General features: G+C 36.2%; 1 protein-coding gene across 1 annotated transcript; it reads left to right on the top strand.

Annotated features, from left to right (window-relative positions):
• Window positions 1-79: 79 nt before the first annotated feature.
• On the top strand, window positions 80-17,502 carry mcm8 (minichromosome maintenance 8 homologous recombination repair factor). Its single transcript, XM_088904716.1, has 19 exons — window positions 80-203; window positions 866-1,081; window positions 1,298-1,393; window positions 1,688-1,770; window positions 3,449-3,598; window positions 4,131-4,234; window positions 4,784-4,982; window positions 5,831-5,916; window positions 7,383-7,531; window positions 8,715-8,913; window positions 9,256-9,286; window positions 9,687-9,827; window positions 10,550-10,691; window positions 11,652-11,847; window positions 14,377-14,596; window positions 14,805-15,014; window positions 15,392-15,468; window positions 15,722-15,911; window positions 17,064-17,502. Exons 2-19 carry the CDS (start codon window positions 889-891, stop codon window positions 17,154-17,156), a joined length of 2,559 nt encoding a protein of 852 aa, XP_088760842.1. The 5' UTR covers window positions 80-203; window positions 866-888; the 3' UTR covers window positions 17,157-17,502.
• Window positions 17,503-17,632: the final 130 nt, after the last annotated feature.

Genomic DNA, 17,632 nt, shown 5'->3' with positions numbered 1-17,632 from the left:
CTCTTTATTCAAAATTGAACTTATTATTATTATTATTATTAGTAGTAGTAGGAAACGGTAGTGACGCATTTACCGCGCTAAACCTGAAAATGTCAACAGAAGCTGCACGTTTGATCAGTTTATCAATAAAATTCACTTATGTCTTAATTTGATTTTCATAGAAGCTTTGAAAGTTATAACAGCTAGATGATAGTTTCTGAAGTGTAAGTTCCTTTTTTCAAAATCATGAATCGCGCTTGCTCAGTTTGTTGCTTGTACTGCTTGATTTACTGTTCTTGTTTTGAAATTGTTCTTGCGTGACTGGCTTCAACTTGAATTCTTAAATAACTGCATTATTATTGTTATTGTGCTATTGTTGTTATTGTTAGTGTTAGTACAAAAATTCATACCTATTGTGGTGTTAACAAAATATTTTAATTTTTGGTATGTGTAGACCCACTGCTTTTCTCAGGCATTTGCTTATTTCTCTGTGACATTTGAGAATTGTTAAATTTAGCAAAGGCGTAATGATAATTTAAAAGTTAATATAATTCTGTCTGTTTTGGGGGCAATGATAAAATCCATTCCCGTCTTTGTTACTTCGTATTCACTGGGATACATAGTGACCCTGTTCTCTTGGATAAGAGGAAGATAAAAAGAGATGCATTTAGGACAGTAATTAGTAAATGGTTCTGTATAAGAATAGAGTAACGATGATCTAGAACAAACTCACAAACAAAAGTGTTGAAGTGGAGACTCTGAGATCTTTTAATAAAAGGCTGGATGGGATTTTGAGTCGACTAGACTAACAATCAAATGAACAGTACCTAGTGAACACTCTTCTCTCTCTCCTAACCCTTGTTTTCGTCTGTTCTTCCATTTTCAGAATCTGAATGCGAGGTTTTTAGAATGAGTGGAGACTGGAGAGGCAGGGGAACCTGGAGGGGAGGGGGGCAGAGAGGCTACAGAGGAGGGGCAGGAAGCAGTTGGCGGGGTGCTGGAGCCTGGAGTTACGGGAGAGGAGGAGGAGGACAAAGTGGGAGCTGGAGGGGAAGGCCTTGGAGAGAAGGTGGCATCGGTCCGAGAGCCAACAGAGACGCAGGTACTCTTGCTGTCATGTTGTTCTATATTCACCTGGTGGTAAGAGACGTAAAGAGAAGTGCGAAACAGAAAAATCTCCACTTTTCCTTCTTGGTCTCCATTGTAATATTGTGTTTTATATTCTTAGTTTATACATTTACAGTATTATTTATTCATGTGCCTTTAAGTACAGCTTTGGAAAGGAGCTTTTAGTGGGACTGTTCTTTCTTTGTTTTAGAGCCAGGTGGTGTACGGAATACACAGTCTCGAATGACACAGAGCACACTGGACCCGGCTTGCCGCTATAAAGGATGGAAACTTTATTTTTCTGAAGGTATAGTTATGAAAAAGTAGCAGAATGGTTTAATATTTTTGGTGTCATAAAACCAATTGCCATTGAACTGAGAAGTCGCTTTTGGGTGGCCTTTTGTATACGGAGTCTACAAGAGTTTTAAAGTGGCTTCAGAAGAAAAATCAACAAATTTGTCACTGGAAGAAGTTATCATTAAATAAGCATCTTCAAAATGTTGTACAACAATATAGTTATTATCAGGGGTTTAAATTCTTTACACAGTTTTAAATGTTGTAATTTTATATAAACTTTGCATGATTTTTGAATGTTTTTTAGGTTACAGTGAGAGCTCACCATACGTACAGAAGATTCAGGCCTTTGAACGGTATTGCATTGCCAGAATTGAACTTTATGACAAGGTGAAGAGTTTTCTTTTTTGGTTGTGACTGTTTTCTAGATCTTTGTGCAACAGATATTGGCTTTCAATGTCCTTAAGTGGGCAAACATAATGAAAAATATATAACAAAACAATGTTTTTTTTAAATTAAAATCACAATTTATTTTTGAAAACCCAAGATAGGAACAGAGTATTTTCAACACGTCTGCTCGTAACTATGAATGGTAGGGAGGAATGAGGAACCATAAGCAGACCCCTCCTATACTTATCTTCAAACAATTTGCCTTTTAACATCTCACTGGCTATGAAGCCCCTTACTAGAGGTGCAGTGCCGATCGGATGTAGTGAGAAGTAGCTCCTTGAGAAAGCCACCATTTTGGCTTAAAACCCAGGACCAAAGTTGTGTCATTGAGCCGTCCGTTAATGAGAAAAACTGTAGAATTATATATGGCTGGGATTTCACATGAGGGAAAGGAACTATCGGATAGGCTTTGTATGAAATTAGCCGCTCTTCTGGTTTATTAGGTGGGATGGGAGGAAAGGGATTCAGTCTCTGTCTAGGCTTCAGCAAAGTTGGAGAGAGAGTGATAGCTTCAGTGGGGAGTTTTTGCTAATGACGGGTGTGACTGGGTTACAGGACTGTGGAACATCAGTGGGCTACAAGGTAGCTTGAGGAACACATAAATTAGTTTATACTGAGGGGCATCAAAGATTTGGAACAGACATCTGTGTGACAGCTTATTCACATGGCCCAGTTGGAATGAAGTACATTATTGAAGAGCAGGGTTGGCCTGCTGGGCCTGAGCCGACTGGAGTCGTTAGCACTTGGAGGAGTGGGGCGTCTCCTGGCAAGGTAATGGCATATATTTTGTGTGCAGAAAAGAGAGAGTGGCCTAGATCTCACAGATTGAGTCTCGGCTACTGCTTGTGCCTTAAGAGCAATCGGAGAGTCTCTAAGATAGAAAGGAAGCAGCAAACTGGCTGCTGTTGTGTTGTTATCGCAGGTTTTGTTTTTGCAAGTGCTTGCTCTTGAGAGGTAAGAGTGCTTCAGTGCCAAGTGTGACAAGTATGAAGAGAAGTGTGTGTAGGAGAGACGAGATTATAGGAAGACCTGCACTTTCCCCAAAAGCTATGCGGTGCGAGAGAGCTGGATCCTGGAGGGGGCACAATAGTATGGTGGCAGGGAGACCGGCCACTTAACATGGTAAAAGATAAAGTGACATTCTGGCAGTGTGTAGTACAGATGGGGAATGCGGAGGAGGAAGGACAGGCAATGTCACAGTGTCGCTCTCACTGATAGCACCACATGCTTGGAAGCATCTGTGTTGCAAAAAGCCAAGAGAACCCTGGCCAGCTAATCCTGCCCTAACCTCGGCTGCTTAGGAAATCCCACTCACAGTTAGCTATTGACAAGACATGGGTCTCTAACCCATAATTGATGAGTTCTGCCTGCTCTTGTTTTAAATGCTACTACTGATTGAGCCATTAAGGAGACCCCCAAAAGGGGGGAATATTTGTAGTGATTAAATTGAATCCTCACTGGCTTATAAATATACTGTGGCTATCAAATATAGAATCTTCTCAACATCCTTTGCTAGGCCAATTTAATGCATCACTTTGTTATGTGTCTTGGTTTGGGATTATGGAATGTCTCAATTTTTATAGGAAGACTTTTTTTTTTTCCTTTTGATTATTAACAGGATGAAATTGAAAGGAAAGGCAGCATACTGGTGGATTTCAAAGATCTTGTGCAGGACACAAATATCACAGAAGCAATCCCCAATTTAGCAGCAGAGCTCAGAGATATGCCAGAGAAAACATTGGACTGCCTGGGTTTGGCAGTGCATCAGGTATGCATTCCTATGCATTCCAAGAAGAAGCTCCACTCGCTGTTAAAATACTAATCTTATCTGTGTTTTAGTCTTAACATTTATGAAATGTGACATATTAAAATACGATGGGTCATGTTAACAAAGGATCTGTCTGTGAAACATTAAAGGTTATTTACAAACTTGTTACTTCAAATTTAAAATGTAATATCTAATTGTGTTTTTTTAAGTAGTAATTACTTAAAAAGGTGTGCATTAAATGAAAACATCCAGCTACCACATAAACTCATATTATAAATCTGATAATGGCAGATTTGTTTAACAACTTCTGGAAACTATGGTTTTATAAATGGTGTTCATCTGTATATAGTATCTAAATGAAACTGTCCTGCAATGTTAAATAAAAATGTAGTTCAGTTCAGTTATTTGTCAATGAAATGTGCAATGAAATGTTTTAATATAAGCAGCTAAATAGGAATTACTAAGGGTCATTCATCTGGATATATTGTCATATGTTGTCAGATTGACTTAATGTTTTCTCACTATTTTCCAGGTGTTAACAAAGGATCTGGAGCGACATGCCACAGAATTGCAGGAACAAGAAGGGCTTCCCAGTGGGGTACCACCTATTGTCAATATGCCATATATCCATGCCAGGTAATAAAAAACAAGGTACAAATTTTCTTTTTTTAGTATTTGGCAGCTGTAGTCATTATAATATGTACAGTATTAATGGTGTGTTGCTTTTGAAAGTTCTTTGGTATAAGGTTCCTGCACTCTGAGTTTACAACTGATTTTCTTATTCCAAGTGCTAAATATGTATGCAATATGTAACAGGCATTTTTTCAGTACACATTTTATGTCTAAGAGCAGTTCCTTGGTGATATTGAACATGGATATTATAACAAGGACTATAATAAACAGAAGTACTAAAGTCTCAGAAACAACCAATTTGTTTTCCTTCCTTCTTCAGTGAAAGGATGAAATTGGCCCTATCAAAAGGGGCTTTTGAAAATTCTGTCATCCATTCTTATTTTTAGAAATGAAATCTGTTTTTTAACATGTACAAGCTGAAATAGTATAAACCTGAAATTGTTCCGTTTATATTTTATTTATTGTATACATATAAATATCCATTAAAATGGATACTAGGATAAGGAGGAAAAAACAACCCCCCTTTGTGCATTAATGTGCTTATTTTTTTAGGATTTACAACTACGAACCACTAACACCTCTGAAGAACCTCCGCGCTAACCTGTATGGCAAATATGTAGCTCTTCGGGGAACTGTAGTGAGAGTCAGTAATATCAAGCCACTCTGCACAAAGATGGCTTTCACCTGCAACACGTGTGGACACATCCAGAGCCTTGAACTCCCTGATGGCAAGTTCACTGTACCTACCAAGGTAGTGGTTTCACCCAAACTAAAATGTTTTAGGTTTTCTATCAAAGTCTTATTTCTCCATGAAATGGCTTATAATTTATAATTTAATCTTCTCTTTCTTCACGTTCCTTCAGACATCATTTCATTGAAATGGTTTGTGAGAATACTTCCTCAGGAATTGTTCGGCTATTTGAAAGACAATTGAACATATTGCTGTAGCAAGGCCCAGGACAACTAAAAACAGGGTGTGATGACCTATATGGTGTAATGAATTATTTTATTTATCTAAAACCATGTTTGAGAGGTAGTGGACAAGCTTTCTTCTGAAGTTACCTATTACCATCTCTTGGTCCTCTAAAGAATAATATATATTGCTCAACAAACCTAGTAGTGCTAGGCCTCCACTAACAGCAATATTTGCCATATATTGTATAAAAAGTTACAATTGTAATATTAATAGTAATGGTAATATTAGTAATACAAAATATTACTAAAGCATTCATGCTGTGCAAATACATGAATTACTGGGCTTTGGGTATTTTCATTTTCATATACAATGATAGGCTATCAAAATATTTACAGTTAATGTCATCTAAAAATTACACATGTAAAAAAAGGAAGTTTGGTTTCCGACAATATCATAAACTGCTCTTGTACTTCAAAGTAATGTGAAGTTCAAAACAAGATGCAAGGTGGGGGGAAATTATGAGTGTTTCAGCTCAAATTTATGATTTTATCATTTAATTATTTTTAGAAAATGTATTCTAATTTTCTCTTGAGGCTCCAAGAATGATAAACGGACAAATCTTTTTATTTTGGTCTTGTTCTTTCAGCTTTGTTTTAAAATGTCTGTTCTTCTTTCATACTCAGTGTCCGCAGACAGATTGTCGCAGCCGATCATTCACGCCAAACAGAAGTTCACCTTTAACACTAACGGTGGACTGGCAGACTATTAAGTAAGCCTATTACTTTTTGTGGTTTGGCACAAAGAAAATGTAAATAGAAGTAAACATCAAAGTGTGAGGCACAAAGGCTTTGTTTGCTGTCGTGCTTTGAATTAGCAAATTTTGTAATGTAAATGTATTAAAAATCTTTCAAGGAAACCTCTTCCATGAATCACAATGACGCATTGCAGTATTATGGAAATCATCGTTTTAATGATACTGCAAATGGCATTATAGGGCATCAGAGGCTAAGAGATAGGAAGTGCCATTAAATAGATGGCAGTTAGTTATTTTTGTAACTTTTTAGGGAAATTGGTACTTAAATTTGTATTTATAATTACTATGCTAATTTAAATTAAAACTCAATAGGTACAGGATGGCAGACAACATTCATTTAAAGAAAGAAAGAAAGTTTACATTTGGCCCATTTGGTAGTTAGTAGCTACAGTAATTGGTCTGGGCATTGATTAATTGATTGTGACTGTGCATATCCTAATAAATTGCAGAGAAATCAGTGTATTTGTGCCACATTCTTTTCTTAGAAATTCAGTGGCTTTCAGAACACGAAAGGTGTTTTCAAACAATACAACTTCAACATTTGTAAAATAACTTGGAAATTATATTAATTAAGTTCAATGCAGGTTTTGTTTTACTTAAAATACTTTAGTTCTGCTTTATTGAAATTAAAATTTTAGTTTATTGAAACAAAATACATCTACAAGTATTAAACATTTACAACGCAGTGGTTAACATTGCTGCCTCACAGGGCTGGGGCCCTGGGTTCAATTCTAGACCTGAGGCACTATCTGAGTTTGTATGTTCTCCCTGTGTTCATGTGGGTCTTCACAGGGTGCTCTGGTTTTCTCCCACATTTCTAAGTCATACTGGTAGGCTAACTGGCTTTTGGGAAAATTGGCCCAGGTATGAGTGTACGTGTGTCTGTGTCTGTGTGTGCCCTATTATGGATCGGTGTCCCATCCAGGTTGTATGCTGCCTTTTTGTGCAGTGCTTGACAGGATAGGCTCTGGCTATCCTTTGAACCTGAGTTGCATGAAATGGTTAGAAAATGGATGGATAGTAACAAGTATCACATTTTATGAGGGTTTTTGTCTAAATGCAAAGCGTTACATCTGGTGCATCACAGTCAACACAGTGCATCACTTAGTCTATATAGCCATTTCTGCTATAACGAGATAGTTATGTTCCTAGGAAACACTGCATTATGGACCAAAATGTACCAAAAATTTACCTATTCTGATAAATGAAATGTGTAATTTCTGATGAACCCAGCTATACTACAAATGAAAAATATAGTCAGTAAAAGGCTTGTTCATGTCAACAATAAACTAACAATATTTTTCAAAAATAACAATAACAAAATGTTGTTTTTCTCTCAGCTTTGACAAGATCCCCTGAAAAAGAGGTTTTGTTTTTTATGTAGTGCCTAAGTGGTTCTGGAACATTCATGTTCTCTTCAGGGTTCAAGAGTTAATGTCAGATGACCAGAGAGAAGCTGGACGAATACCTCGGACCATTGAATGCGAACTTTCTCAGGGCCTTGTGGACAGCTGCGTCCCAGGGGACACTGTGACCATCACAGGGATTGTCAAGGTGTCTAGCGAGGAAGGTTAGTTCTAGTTTCAGGTGGCTGTTTTTCATTAACTGCTGCTACACATTTCTAATTGGTATTTCACTGTAAGAGTTCAGGGTGTGTTCAGCATAATGTGCTTGACTTTTTTGTCAAAGATGAGGTGTTAATCATTCTTCCTCAATGTGGAATGGCTGATATACATTCCATTGCATTATTTGAAAGGCTTTAAAAAAAGCCCAGACATGGAATCTTTTACAAAGTCATCGAGGGATTTTTCTTTTGAGAACAGTGATATTGTCATCATTGAAATAATCGGGAAGAAGCAGCAAAAACCCGACTATCATTTAGGGCAAACATATTTCCCTAGGGGACATCTGGGAAGGTCTCAGAGACCTTCTTTAATATCCTGGGGTTCCCTAGATATTAAATTTAAAACTGCTAAAATATTATTTAGAATTCTTGTATTCTCATATATATAGAATATAATAAACTGTATATAATGGTGTATATGAAAAGCCATATGTATGGATGTTTGCTCATCTCATATGTCAAGAGTCCCATAACATGGCCAAACTGATAAATAATTTTCTTCTCGTATAAAACAGAAAAATATAAAACACAATTCTAAAAGGATTCTAAGCCTCAGAAGATCTCAGATCCCATCCATGTGCAGACTGTCATTTTGTACGCAATTTATAAATGAAAATATATATTTAAATCTAGTTCTTGTTTTATTACTCAAGCTACTCATGTTTTTTTTCATAAGTTTCCTTCGTCTCCATGCAAGATGAATCTGCTTCTTGATGGGTAAAATGATTTCGTAGAAGACATTAAGAAGGAAACAGTAAAAGCAATGCAATCAATTCAGTAATTATATTACATGATGGTTTTTAAGCATGACGCATGTATAGGGATAGTGCTGATTTTTCAAAACAGACTGTTTGTAATGATACCATGGGGAAATCTGCCTTAGCTGATATGCATTTGTTGTTTTCAAATGAGCATGAATGTATTACGAGTAATTGGTCATGGACAATCTATCATCAGAGTACTGTAGGTTCAGCGCATGAGAAATGTTATTAAAGCTTGCTAATAATGCTGTTTAGATGTGTACAATTAACTTTGGCTCTTCACAGTGTAAACATTTACCATCTTGAGTTGATTTTACTACTTATCAGTACTGTATGTATCATTTGTTGTGTTCTTTCTATGCCCGCAGGAGTTGCAAAGCATAAAAAAGATAAGTGCATGTTTCTGTTGTACATTGATGCTAACTCCATCAGCAACTCCAAAGGGCAGAAAGAAAAAGATATGATGGAGTCTGAGAGCCAGGGAGCATTAATAGAATTCTCTTTCAATGACCTTCAGACCATTCAGAAGATTCAAGCTGAAGAAAACCTTTTAAAATTCATGGTCAAGTAAGGGCCATTTTTTTTCTAATATGTACTTATTTGTTTACTAACAAGTGATTCAGCATAATTTCAATACTTTATAATAATACAGTAGTAATGTTCTGAAAAAATGTGAACATCACAAATAATAGCAAATAATAAAATACAATAAATAATTCTGAATTAGAAAGAGACATTAAACTTGAAATTGGTTCTTTCAGTTTTTTATGGTAAACACTGTCCTAACACCCACAGTAAGAAAGAAGTACATTGTGAATTACTGTGTTAAACTTAATAACCCAAGTTTTCCTTATATAAGAATAATCATAATCAAGAATAATTCCCTGACAATGCTCTTTTCTTTTTTAGCTCATTGTGTCCAGCCATTTATGGCCATGTGGTGAGTTGATTTTGTAAATATGTTTAAAAATCTTTTTAAGAATCCAGTATTATTAATAATATCACATATATATAATATCATTGAATGCCCGTAGATACATTATTTTTTATCTAGGAATTTTTTTAATTTAATTGAAGAAACAAACAATATGTATTTGTCACATTTATTACCTATCGACTGAGAATGAAAGAGTACAGTACGTTATGCAAATACATGATACAGAAGTGCTAGATGTATTACTGTAAGTGCCTGGTAAACTCCTTATGTTTTTCTACAAAAATTATGAAATGCATTATCTGTGGAATAAAATATTCATCCTTATATATTTTCAAGGATCAACTTTATAAATTCTTTTGAGAACTTCAGATAACCCACATGTATTGTTTTTGTTTGTTTCCAGCTGGTGAAAGCAGGGTTGATACTGGCCTTATTTGGGGGCTGTCAAAAGTATGTGGATGATAAGAATCGGATATCAATAAGAGGAAACCCTCATGTTCTTGTTGTAGGAGACCCTGGTCTGGGTAAAAGTCAAATGTTACAGGTAAGCAAAAGGCTTGGAAATTTTACCTAAAAGAACAAAACATTTATTCCAGTCTTGTTTAGATTTCCAGTGCAGAATAAATGTTTAATCTAATCTGTTTTATAAATGTCTAAATTGTATTGTATGCTCTGCAACTGTAATGTTATAGCGGTCTCACCCCACATCACAGAATGTTGCTTCTAACTAGTGGGTTAATTGGCTTCTAAGAAAATTGGCCCTCTGAGTATGTGCATATTTGTGTCTGTGTCCCCCACCCTGCACCTATTGCTTGGCAAGACTGGCTAGGGCCCCCTTGCAACCCTACATTAGATGAAGTGGTAAGAAAATGGATGGATGGGTTGCTGGTACCTACAGTAATTGAGCTGAGAATCTCATCCAGCCATGTCTTGAAGGTTCCCCCAGGATTTCTGCTTCAATAACATTGTTGGGCCAGATGTCAAACTAACACTATATTTTTGGGGATAAAAACAGTTGACACATTCTGATTTAACACTGATTGCTTATAATCATTGTGTATTTGCTGTTTAATGCACCTGTGTAAAAAAGCCTTTTGAATGAAAGTAAAAATATGTATCACACATCTTTGGGGATAATTAGCTTACTCACCCTGATTTCTCAGGCTAGATCAAAATCATTTTTTTCTGTACATGATAAATATTCAGAGATGATAGATTAAATGGTGATTGCTAGTTTAACTATGCATTCTCACTAATTTGCTTTAGGCTGTTTGCAGCGTTGCACCACGTGGTGTTTATGTGTGTGGTAATACTACAACTACCTCAGGCCTCACAGTGACTTTATCCCGAGACAGCGGATCTGGGGATTATGCTCTAGAAGCTGGAGCACTGGTACTTGGAGATCAAGGTGTGTAAATTTAATTAGACTTAATTAACTTAATCTTTATTACAGAATTTCTTAATATAGTAGTAAGAGTTTGTGTGATAGGGTTACTCCTCCATTTAAAAAAATATTGAAAATAAATTTCAGGGATGGGTGTAATTAACACAGACAGGAAATGCCGTAAGTGCTGCTCTGAGTTCTCACTGAATTAGTCTTTGGTTAAATTTCTACTCGATGAATCAAGATGTTTATAGACAGAACTGTTAACTGTTAACAGAACTCTTGCAACAGTTGGTGAAAGCAGGAGTAATACCCATTGACTGAAAACTTTCTGACAGTGCCTCTCCATAATAAAATATAAAAAAATAATCAAGTAATTATAGACTACATTGTCTATTACTTCCAAGGTTATTGAATCGATTAGGACTTCATAGATCATGTATATGAAAATAGAACTCTAGGATAGAATCAGCATGATTTAGAAAAGGCTCCACTAACTTGTCAGTGTTCTCTGAACAAGAAATGATAATAGTGGACACAACATACAATAAACAGTACATTTATAATCTCTGAAGGCTTTTAATACATTTCCTAATAAAAAGTTAATTCTTAAATTGCAGATCGAAAGCCTTCAATGTAATGTAACTTAATTTATGTGAATGTTTTAAGATTCAGATTCAGGTATAATTAAACACTTATGGAGTTGTCAGATGGTACTAAAATAGACCATTTTGAAAACACTGTAGAACCTGCAAAGGAAATTCAAGATTTAGAATTCAAGACAAGGCAGATGACAGTTTTAAGCCATAATATAGCTATTAAACAAGATAAATGCTTACATTTATCCTTTTGTAAAAAGGAAAGTTTTGTTGCATTTATTTCTTTTAATTTCCTTAGAGAAATGTAGAAAAAAAATTAATTATCAGTAGACATCTTTTATGTATCAACATACCCATTTCTACATTGTATTTCTGCTTTATTTAGGTCTTTGTTGTATTGATGAATTTGATAAGATGGGGAATCAGCACCAAGCCCTGCTCGAAGCCATGGAACAGCAGAGCATCAGCCTGGCAAAGGCGGGGATTGTTTGCAGTTTACCAGCACGAACCTCAATTATTGCAGCTGCAAACCCTGTTGGAGGACACTACAACAGAGCCAAAACTGTCTCTGAGAATTTGAAGTATGCACATAACAATTCATTTAAGAAAGGTTTTGTTTAGATACTGAGAAAAATCCACCACTAAAAAAGAACAGCAGTAAATTCAGTTAAAACTTAACTTTTATAGTTTTGCATCTTCTGTTTTGATTGACGTACCTTATTTCAAGGACGTGTGATAAACAAGCACTATCAATTCCTTGAAGTCCCTTGGATTTAAGTTGTGTCTTGATGTTTCCAATATCAGCATCTTATCTTTTCCTTAAACTTTGGGAGGAGCAGCAGAGATTCACTAAAAACATCTTGCAATAAATGACAGTGACCTTAAACTTACATAAATACAGTATTATATATTATAACCCCAATGTCAACAATGACAGCTCTGGTAAAAAAAAAAGTAATAATTCGGAGGCAAATTAGGACAAAACAAATATTTGGTAACAACATAATAACACAACCTAAAAAAATAACAATAAGCAAAAAAGCAAAAATAGCTACACTATTTACAAACCAAGGCATCTCAGAGGACTATGTACTTCAGACCCAGAAAACCCAGAATGCTAATGCTGTAACCTGCAATGCAATATAAAACTCCCTTCCTATAACCTGGATGCCCAAAAGTGAATGGGAATCTTATCTCCCTATTCCAAAAGGCATCACCTACTAGAAAAGAATGTCTTAGCACAGTGGTTCTCAAACTGTGGTACACGTACCGGCAGTGGTACGTGGAGTGCCGCCAGGTGGTACGCCAAATGACCCTGGAACTGTGTCGTGTGCGCTGAAAAATCGGAACGGTTTTCATATTTTGTATTTTAATACGTGTCGAATACGCAACCTACGTACTATGATACAGTGCGCGCTAATACTTCAGTGGACACAAGAGATACTCTGTAATTCTATACCACTCTATAGGAATGCGTGCTACGGATGCAAGTGACCAATTGTATTTAAAAAAAGCTACTGTATCTCCAGCAAATAGGGAGAAAGGAGAATGTGCGTGATTTTGGAACAATGCCAACGTTGTAAACACAGGAATGCATAGAAATACGTGCTACGAACGCAGGTAATCTTGTGAGCACAGGAAAGCGTGATAGATAACAGAAAAATATTTAACAACTGTTCTAATTTGAGAAAAATGCACCGAGCGTCTCTGTGTTTCGCTCTCATGCGCATGAAATGAAAACTTTAAATAAATACGGAAATAAAAACGGAAACACGGAAAAATGCAAGCTTGCGGATTGCTAAAGCAGGTAAGCTACACTATTTTTGAAGAACCTTATTTACCGTTGGCAAAAGAGCTGACATGTATTATGTGTAGAGAAAAAGCTGCTAAACAGCTCGACCTGCTGCCCCCCTCCCCCTGAAAGACACAGTCATTCATAGAATTATTGAAATGAAGGATTATATCAAAAGTACACTGATAGAGCGCGTTAAAATGAGCAGATGTTTTTCACTGCAATTAGATGAGTCTGTAGTCGATTTGGCCAATTTGCTCGTTTATGTTAGATACGAGTTTGAGGGCATGTCCCATGAAGACCTTCTGTTCTGTAAACCGCTACCAACAGGAACTACAGGAGAGTACATATTTCAGCTTCTGAATGAATTTCTCGAAGAGAATGGCCTCGACTGGATAAAATGCGTCTGAGTTTGTACAGACGGTGCTAGAGCAATGACAAGCCGACATAACGGTGTAGTTGCACGAATTAGATAGGTTGCTCCAGAAATTAATGTACGCATTACAACATCCACCGCGAGACCTTTGCCGTCAAGAAAATGCCTGACGATTTAATATCTGTTAGACTCTGTTGTGAATTGTATCAAGGCTCGAAAAATTAATTCACATCTGCTTTGCTCAACTAAACAGGCTCACCCCTCTCACTGAAATGGTGCTTTTTTATTAGTTGTTAATGTTTTTTTTCTGTAAAACACTTTGAGAAGCCACCTTTAAAGGCGCTATTTCAAAAATTCAGTTTATTATTATAATATTTATTATATGTATGTGTGAGTGTGTGTGTGTGCACGCGCCCTCATGTTGGTCATTGAGAATCTCTGGGGTTCCTATGAGAATATGGCTTATAGGTGGTACTTGGATGCTTTAGTTGGATTAGGGGTGGTACTTGGTCCAAAAAGTTTGAGAACCACTGTCTTAGCAAAAGGAGTCCTCAAGAAAGGAAATCAGAAATTCCCATAATAAAGCTCCCTTAAACAAGGTTTGAATTACTTAGACAGTAACCAAGACTGATCAGAACAAGGTTCTCTCACCTGACATAAACTTCCTTCCTTTCTTGTCTCTGTCTCTGTTCTTCCTACAGTACCTCTCCTTTGCCTTCTTATGATGTCTTTCTGTGTGTTTAATGTTTATTCTTTATCATGATTAAGCAGGGTAATTCACCAGAACATTCCCTTTGATCCACTGTTTACCTGTCTGTAAGCTCAGCTGTAATATGCAAACTGGAATTCTTGTCTTGAAATTTTATGACCTCTCAGCTGTAACATTATGATTGTGTGATGCTTTCTGTGTTTGCATTCAATTACATTTTGTATGTTTTGCAGAATGGGGAGTGCACTGCTGTCCAGGTTTGACTTGGTATTCATTCTGTTGGACACCCCAAATGAAGATCATGACCACATGCTGTCTGAACATGTCATGGCTATGCGGTCAGGGAAGAAAGAGGTTCTTAGCAGTGCCACTGTCACAAGGAACAGATCACAGGATTTAAACACTTCTGCTTTGGATTTGTTCCCTGATAAACCTTTATCAGAGAAGTTAAAGGTGACTTTGTTTACATAATGTATATGAAAGCAGTGTACAACAGCATAAGAGTTAAAAAAAATTAGGACACCTTTAATATCACTTACTTTATTTTGCTTCATCTCTTTGATACATTTTGTTTTAAAAATGTTGGACTCTACATGAGAGTTTATAACAAAAAAACAACCATATGTTCGTGTTAAGATATTTACTCCTGAATGACTTGCAGGTCCAACCTGGAGAAAGCTTTAAACCCATCCCTCACCAGATGTTGAGAAAATATGTGGGTTATGCTCGACACTATGTCCACCCCACTTTGACTGGAGAAGCAGCTCAGGTACTGCAGGAGTTTTACCTGGAGCTGCGGAAGCAGAAATATGGAGCAGACAGCATTCCCATCACCACTAGGCAGCTGGAGTCGCTTATACGACTGACTGAGGTAAAAGGCATATGACATAAAGCCACTGGTTGAAAAGGTGTTTTTTAAAGATGTTGAAACTTTGTTGTCACGATTATTCAGTGTTTACAGCTGATACTTGATGACGGAAAAACATATATAATGGTTTTATGATGTAACTTATTCTTTTGGAGTTATTTTCATCTTTGCTATATTTTCCTGAGCAGTTTTATCTTTTTTTAACTATTTGCAGGTTACTTGGAAGTAGAGTTTAACCTTTTTACTGTGTATCTGGTAGTAGTGTGTGTAAACAATAAACAAGGTATTATTATCTTTTAAACATTTAGACTTCAGAAAAAATATGTACTGTGTGAGGTACTTACTGCACATCTTGGCATATAACATTGAATTATTTTAAGGCAAGAGCGAGACTGGAACTTCGAGAGAAGGCTACAAAAACAGATGCAGAAGATGTAGTTGAGATAATGAAACACAGGTGGGTGTTTATGGTCTGCATTTTTTTAGCCTAATTATTTTTTGGAAGCCACGGAGCAGACTTTTGTCATTTCAAACAAATAATAAATAGCCTTCTGGTAAAAAATTTTTCAAGGGCCAATTGACTCTGTGTCCCAGTTTTAATTTCTGGTTTTGATTTATAAAGCCTTTTTTTAAAAGTCAAATCATACAATTTGTATTCCCTTTATCTCTAAAATGATAATTTATACATATTTAAATGGTGAATTCTACAGCTTACTGGACACCTATTCAGATGAATTTGGTCACTTGGATTTTGATCGCTCGCAGCTTGGCTCTGGAATGAGCAATAGATCACAAGCAAAGAAATTTGTGACCGGGCTTAACCAGATAGCAGAACGGACCTACAAGACCATGTTTGATGTCCAGCAGCTGCGCCAAATTGCTAAGGAGCTGCATATACAGGTAAGATACTGTACGTGGGCATCCATTTGAAATGTGTTTTTTACACATTTATCCTGCAAAACAAGGAGTATTTGTTAAGATGTCTGATTCCTAACGATGTAGGATTGTTACGCAGCATAATTATTATTATTATTATAGGATGCATCAGTCGAGAGCACATTTTTACGTACAATGATGACCTGGCAAAGAGACTAATACCCTTGTTACACAGAAGACAATGTAGTAAAAGAAAAGTACAGGATGTGGCAGCATTAACAAGTGCAAGTATCACATAGGAAAGATTAGTGGCCATAAAAATGAAAACACCCTCAGATACGAAGATGTATTGTTAAATTGACTCACTGCTGAAAGTTTAAAATGAAAACTTTTACATTATTTTTCTTACACACCCCCTGATTTGGCTATAGAATGGACAAATGTGCGTTTTTCACACATCTCGCAGCTACAAACACCACAAATTCACACAATTGAGTAGGGGTAGACAGATCCTCCTACCCACCCACTTCCAAGCCATTCATCTTTTAACACATTATAGGCACCATAGCATTACCCTGTACCAGAGGTTCAATGCCAAAGCAAAAAAGGCATGTCCCTCACCAACAGCACCCACATACCCACAAGTGTCTGTAGTGGTCTGTGTTGCTTAGAAACCCACATGAACATAGAGAGAACACCCCATTTCAGGTCCAGGTCCAGAATTGAACCCAAGGCCCCAGCACTGCAAAGCAGCAATACTAACTAATGCACCATCATGCCACCACTTTCTCTTATTAAACAAAAGTCATGTAAAAATGCATAGCCAATGTGTTACTGTTGTCTGTCTTTTAAATGTAGTTTATGGGTGTGTAAAAATTAAAGAGTAAAAAGAAAAGGACATTTATATGAAAATATTGATTTACAAAAAACATTTTCACAGCATTCATTTTATACTTTGTTCTGTAACAAAGCTTTAATTTGTTTTATTCTATAGGCAAATCCAGACTAAAACATGTTTAGAAATACATGTGCTGAAAATTAAAGTAACTGCTTTGTGTATGTTTCTAGCAGCAATAGATTTTTCTTATAGTCCAATTTGTGCAATATGTATTTTTGTATTTTCTGAAGAACTGCACAGCAGAATCTTTAATGCAGTTCCCATTTTTTGTTCCGTAGGTGGCAGATTTTGAAGGGTTTATCAGTTCCTTGAATGAACAAGGCTACTTGCTGAAAAAAGGACCAAAAATGTATGAACTTCAAACAATTTAAATGGAGTTTCATGTCTAAAATGCAACATATTACATTGCATATGTAGAACGCCTCAGAAAGGGCTTGTAATTCATGTATTTCATAATTAAACTCTCAAAATAGTTTTAAAATGAAGTTACTCTTTATTATTGTGCTTCTAAAGTTTGTCCTTTCTAATGCATTCATTTAGATGAAGCTCTATGATATCTGATTTTCTTTCCATCAAAACTTGGTTTACGTAATCCTTTAAGTGTCACACTATTTTCAGGATTATGTTATGTTTTAAATTTTGTGTATTTGTTATTTCTTTTCGAAGTGTTATATTTGTTGATCGTGGTGTTTAAAAATACAGTTCTTAAAGAGCTAACACTGTTTAAATGTTTCTGTTTGTATATTTATCTTCAGTATTCAAAGCAGTGTGGATTATCTTTAAATATGTGAACAATATATGCTGCACAGTCATGGAGCAATTTATTGGAGTGCTTTATAATACAACA

This window comes from Atractosteus spatula, chromosome 2, assembly GCF_055471065.1.
Source record: "Atractosteus spatula isolate fAtrSpa1 chromosome 2, fAtrSpa1.hap1, whole genome shotgun sequence".
Taxonomy (NCBI): domain Eukaryota; kingdom Metazoa; phylum Chordata; class Actinopteri; order Semionotiformes; family Lepisosteidae; genus Atractosteus; species Atractosteus spatula.
Note: the sequence above shows the minus strand (reverse complement) of the source record. Positions and strands in the feature narration are given on the sequence as shown.